This window comes from Salmo salar, chromosome ssa07 (genome assembly GCF_905237065.1).
Source record: "Salmo salar chromosome ssa07, Ssal_v3.1, whole genome shotgun sequence".
Taxonomy (NCBI): domain Eukaryota; kingdom Metazoa; phylum Chordata; class Actinopteri; order Salmoniformes; family Salmonidae; genus Salmo; species Salmo salar.
Window position 1 is genome coordinate 3,298,998 of NC_059448.1, and position 6,436 is coordinate 3,305,433.

At 44.8% G+C, this 6,436-nt stretch overlaps 1 protein-coding gene across 9 annotated transcripts in view; it reads right to left on the reverse strand.

Moving 5' to 3' along the window:
• rnf175 (ring finger protein 175) overlaps window positions 1-5,901 on the reverse strand; it is a 47,962-nt gene extending 42,061 nt beyond the window's left edge. For 5 of the 9 annotated variants that reach the window (XR_006770552.1, XM_045721428.1, XM_045721430.1 and 2 more), the window contains exon 1: window positions 5,784-5,900. Coding sequence is in view for 6 of the 9 variants with exons in the window: in XM_045721428.1 (XP_045577384.1) it covers window positions 5,784-5,804 (21 nt within the window). In the remaining 3 variants the exon portion in view is untranslated. Of the gene's footprint in view, window positions 1-5,783 lie in introns of all 9 variants that reach the window. The other 4 variants (XR_006770550.1, XR_006770551.1, XM_045721431.1 and 1 more) reach the window with 2 other exon arrangements.
• Window positions 5,902-6,436: the final 535 nt, after the last annotated feature.

The window sequence follows — 6,436 nt, forward strand, 5'->3', positions numbered from 1 at the left end:
GAAATCGCTCCCAAGGATGAACCAGACTTGTGCCGGTCTACAATTTTGTTTCTGAGGTCTTGGCTGATTTCTTTTGATTTTCCCATGATGTCAAGCAAAGAGGCACGGAGTTTGAAGGTAGGCCTTGAAATACATCCACAGGTACACCTCCAATTGACTCAAATGATGTCAATCAGCCTATCAGAAGCTTCTAAAGCCATGACATCATTATCTGGAATTCTCCAAGCTGTTTAAAAGCACAGTCAACTTAGTGTATATAAACTTCTGACCCGCTGGAATTGTGATACAGTGAATTATAAGTGAAATAATCTGTCTGTAAACAATTGTTGGAAAAATGACTTTTGTCATTCACAAAGTAGATGTCCTAACCAACTTGCCAAAACTATAGTTTGTTAACAAGAAATGTGTGGAGTGGTTGAAAAACGAGTTTTAATGACTCCAACCTAAGTGTATGTAAACTTCCAACTTCAACTATACATAGAGATGAACCTGGAGAAGAGTCCCCCTAAGCAAGCTGGTCCTGGGGCTGTTCACAAACACAAACAGACCCTACAGAGCCACAGGACAGCAACACAATTAGACCCAACCAAATCATGAGGAAACAAAAAGATCATTACTTGACACATTGGAAAGAATTAACAAAAAAACAGAGCAAACTAGAATGATATTTGGCCCTAAACAGAGAGAACACAGTGGCAGAATAACTGACCACTGGGACTGACCCAAACTTAAGGAAAGCTTTGACTATGTACAGACTCAGTGAGCGTAGCCTTGCTATTGAGAAAGGCCGCCGTAGGCAGACCTGGCTCTCAAGAGAAGACAGGCTATGTGCACACTGCCCACAAAATGAGGTGGAAACTGAGCTGCACTTCCTAACCTCCTGCCAAATGTCAAATCAAATTTTATTCGTCACATGCGCAGAATACAACAGGTGTAGACCTTACAGTGAAATGCTTACTTACAAGCCCCTAAACAACAATGCAATTAAAAAAAAAATACAGATAAGAATAACAAATAAAAGTAACAAGTAATTAAAGAGCAGCAGTAAAATAACAATGTGGAGCCTATATACAGGGTATTACGGTACAGAGTCAATGTGGAGGCTATATACAGGGTATTACGGTACAGAGTCAATGTGGAGGCTATATACAGGGGGTACCGGTACAGAGTCAATGTGGAGGCTATATACAGGGGGTACCGGTACAGAGTCAATGTGGAGGCTATATACAGGGTATTACGGTACAGAGTCAATGTGGAGGCTATATACAGGGGTTACCGGTACAGAGTCAATGTGGAGGCTATATACAGGGTATTACGGTACAGAGTCAATGTGGAGGCTATATACAGGGGGTACCGGTACAGAGTCAATGTGGAGGCTATATACAGGGGGTACCGGTACAGAGTCAATGTGGAGGCTATATACAGGGGGTACCGGTACAGAGTCAATGTGGAGGCTATATACAGGGGGTACCGGTACAGAGTCAATGTGGAGGCTATATACAGGGGGTACCGGTACAGAGTCAATGTGGAGGCTATATACAGGGGGGTACCGGTACAGAGTCAATATGGAGACTATATACAGGGGGTACCGGTACAGAGTCAATGTGGAGGCTATATACAGGGGGTACCGGTACAGAGTCAATGTGGAGGCTATATACAGGGGGTACCGGTACAGAGTCAATGTGGAGGCTATATACAGGGGGGTACCGGTACTGAGTCAATGTGGAGGCTATATACAGGGGGGTACCGGTACAGAGTCAATGTGGAGGCTTTATACAGGGGGTACCGGTACAGAGTCAATGTGGAGGCTATATACAGGGGGTACCGGTACAGAGTCAATGTGGAGGCTATATACAGGGGGTACCGGTACAGAGTCAATGTGGAGGCTATATACGGGGGTACCGATTCAGAGTCAATGTGGAGGCTATATACAGGGGGTACCGGTACAGAGTCAATGTGGAGGCTATATACAGGGGGTACCGGTACAGAGTCAATGTGGAGGCTATATACAGGGGGTACCGATTCAGAGTCAATGTGGAGGCTATATACAGGGGGTACCGGTACAGAGTCAATGTGGAGGCTATATACAGGGGGTACCGGTACAGAGTCAATGTGGAGGCTATATACAGGGGGTACCGGTACAGAGTCAATGTGGAGGCTATATACAGGGGGTACCGGTACAGAGTCAATGTGGAGGCTATATACAGGGGGTACCGGTACAGAGTCAATGTGGAGGCTATATACAGGGGGTACCGGTACAGAGTCAATGTGGAGGCTATATACAGGGGGTACCGGTACAGAGTCAATGTGGAGGCTATATACAGGGGGGTACCGATACAGAGTCAATGTGGAGGCTATATACAGGGGGGTACCGGTACAGAGTCAATGTGGAGGCTATATACAGGGGGGTACCGGTACAGAGTCAATGTGGAGGCTATATACAGGGGGTACCGGTACAGAGTCAATGTGGAGGCTATATACAGGGGGTACCGGTACAGAGTCAATGTGGAGGCTATATACAGGGGGGTACCGATACAGAGTCAATGTGGAGGCTATATACAGGGGGTACCGGTACAGAGTCAATGTGGAGGCTATATACAGGGGGTACCGGTACAGAGTCAATGTGGAGGCTATATACAGGGGGTACCGGTACAGAGTCAATGTGGAGGCTATATACAGGGGGGTACCGATACAGAGTCAATGTGGAGGCTATATACAGGGGGTACCGGTACAGAGTCAATGTGGAGGCTATATACAGGGGGGTACCGGTACAGAGTCAATGTGGAGGCTATATACAGGGGGTACCGGTACAGAGTCAATGTGGAGGCTATATACAGGGGGGTACCGATACAGAGTCAATGTGGAGGCTATATACGGGGGGTACCGGTACAGAGTCAATGTGGAGGCTATATACAGGGGGGGTACCGGTACAGAGTCAATGTGGAGGCTATATACAGGGGGGGTACCAGTACAGAGTCAATGTGGAGGCTATATACAGGGGGTACCGGTACAGAGTCAATGTGGAGGCTATATACAGGGGAGTACCGGTACAGAGTCAATGTGGAGGCTATATACAGGGGGTACCGGTACAGAGTCAATGTGGAGGCTATATACAGGGGGTACCGGTACAGAGTCAATGTGGAGGCTATATACAGGGGGGTACCGATACAGAGTCAATGTGGAGGCTATATACAGGGGGGTACCGGTACAGAGTCAATGTGGAGGCTATATACAGGGGGGTACCGGTACAGAGTCAATGTGGAGGCTATATACAGGGGGTACCGGTACAGAGTCAATGTGGAGGTTATATACAGGGGGTACCGGTACAGAGTCAATGTGGAGGCTATATACAGGGGGGTACCGATACAGAGTCAATGTGGAGGCTATATACAGGGGGTACCGGTACAGAGTCAATGTGGAGGCTATATACAGGGGGTACCGGTACAGAGTCAATGTGGAGGTTATATACAGGGGGTACCGGTACAGAGTCAATGTGGAGGCTATATACAGGGGGGTACCGATACAGAGTCAATGTGGAGGCTATATACAGGGGGTACCGGTACAGAGTCAATGTGGAGGCTATATACAGGGGGGTACCGGTACAGAGTCAATGTGGAGGCTATATACAGGGGGTACCGGTACAGAGTCAATGTGGAGGCTATATACAGGGGGGTACCGATACAGAGTCAATGTGGAGGCTATATACGGGGGTACCGGTACAGAGTCAATGTGGAGGCTATATACAGGGGGGTACCGGTACAGAGTCAATGTGGAGGCTATATACAGGGGGGTACCAGTACAGAGTCAATGTGGAGGCTATATACAGGGGGTACCAGTACAGAGTCAATGTGGAGGCTATATACAGGGGAGTACCGGTACAGAGTCAATGTGGAGGCTATATACAGGAGGTACCAGTACAGAGTCAATGTGGAGGCTATATACAGGGGGTACCAGTACAGAGTCAATGTGGAGGCTATATACAGGGGGTACCGGTACAGAGTCAATGTGGAGGTTATATACAGGGGGTACCGGTTAGTTGAGGTAATACGTACACGAAGGTAGAGTCATTAAAGTGAATAGATGATGACAACAGAGAGTAGCAGCGCTGTAAAAAAAAAGGGGGGGGAGCAATGCAAATAGTCTGGGTAGCCATTTGACTAGATGTTCAGGAGTCTTATGGCTTGGGGATAGAAGCTGTTTAGAATCATCTTGGACCTAGACTTGGCGCTCCGGTACCGCTTGCCGTGCGGTAGCAGAGAGAACAGACTATGACTAGGGTGGCTGGAGTCATTGACAATTTTTCGGGCCTTCCTCTGACACCGCCTGGTGTAGAGGTCCTGGATGGCAGGAAGCTTTTCCCCAGTGATGTACTGGGCCGTTCGCACTACCCTCTGTAGTGCCTTATGGTCAGATGCCGAGCAGTTGCCATACCAGGTAGTGATGCAACCCTTCAGGATGCTCTCGCTGGTGCAGCTGTAGAACCTTTAGAGGATCTGAGGACCCATGCAAAATCTTTTCAGTCTCCTGAGGGGGAAAAGGTTTTGTCGTGCCCTCTTCAAATGTATGACCATATTAGAGACACATATTTCCCTCAGATTACACAGATCCACAAAGAATTAGAAAACAAATCCAATTTTGATAAACTCCCATATCTACTGGGTGAAATACCACAGCGTGCCATCACAGCAGCAAGATGTGTGACCTGTTGCCACAAGAAAAGGTCAACCAGTGAAGAACAAACACCATTGTAAATAGAAATATGTTTATTTATATTTTATCATTTTGTACTTTAACTATTTGCACATCATTACAACACTGTATATAGACATAATATGACATTTGAAATGTCTTTATTCTTTTGGAACTTCTGTGAGTGTAATGTTTACTGTTCATTTTATTGTTTATTTCACTTGTGTTTATTATCTATTTCACTTGCTTTGGCAACGTTAACATAAGTTTCCCCCATGCCAATAAAGATCCTTAAATTGAATTGAATTGAGATGAAAAGAGAGAGAGAAGAGAGAATACAGGGGCGTATTCATTACGGAAACTGTTTACCAAACGGAAGCAAACAGAGAACTAAACGTGAGTATCTATTGGACAAAATTCAACTAGGTCCCGCCCCATTACGTTCTGTTTGCTTCCCGTTTAAAATAAACGTTTGTATTGTTGTTGTTGTTGCTACAGAACCGGCGTAATGAATACACCCCAGATCTAATACGTTTCTTAGCGAAAAGTGTATCATTCATAGTAACGTTACACGGTTAGTCTACACTTGATCTAGCTAACTTTACAACAAACAACAAAAAAATAGCCGACGTTAACCTAGATGATGTGTTGATTATAAAATGTCTACAATAGCGTTGGATCTAAAAAAAAAACAACTAAAACATTTAAAATAAAATAAAATCATATGATTAACGTTACTAGGCTATGTAGCTATCAAAGCAAAACCGTGTGGAGAGAAAAAACGGGGAGCTTTTTATGTTGCCACCACACCCCTGTTTTAGTAGAATAACCTAGTTTGCTATTTAACTCGTTGTGATACTGAGGGAATATCACAAATCTACCTAGATATTTTCAGGTTAAAAACACACAACGACACAACGAAAACCGCTAGAGCTAACGTTAGCTAGCTAGCTAGCTAGCATTTAGCTTACAACCACGTTATACATGCTGTCAATTCACCTCGATTATAACGTAAGCATAACGTTAATTGGTAGCTATAACTAGCAATAAAGACAGGCCGTTGTAAAGCAGTAGATGACAATTATAAGCTTTACCTGGGGTTGCACTCCAGCCATATGTCCTGTTGTTATTGTAGCTAACTAGCTAGCCGGTTGGCTAAAGACAGCTAAACACCGGCCCCAACACACACTGACAGCTGCGCTGACAACGTAGCAATTACACTTAAAAAACTTCGTAGTTTACGTAAAACAGCCTCACAGAAAAGCGTTTTTAAAAATAAAAAAAAGGTGCTTGATCGATTTGTTTTTTCATTGTATTTAACTTTTATTTAATTTGGCAAGTCAGTTAAAGAACACTTTCTTATTTTATAATGACATACCAAAAAGGCCTCCTGCGGGGATATATAGGACAAAACACACTTCACGACAAGAGAGACACTACATAAAGAGAGACCTAGGACGATAACACAGCATGGTAGCAACACAACATAACAACACAGCATGGTAGCAACACAACATAACAACACAGCATGGTAGCAACACAACATAACAACACAGCATGGTAGAAACACAACATAACAACACAGCATGGCAGCAACACCACGTGACAACACAGCATGGTAGCAACACAACATAACAACACAGCATGGCAGCAACACCACGTGACAACACAGCATGGTAGCAACACAACATAACAACACAGCATGGTAGCAACACAACATAACAACACAGCATGGTAGCAACACAAC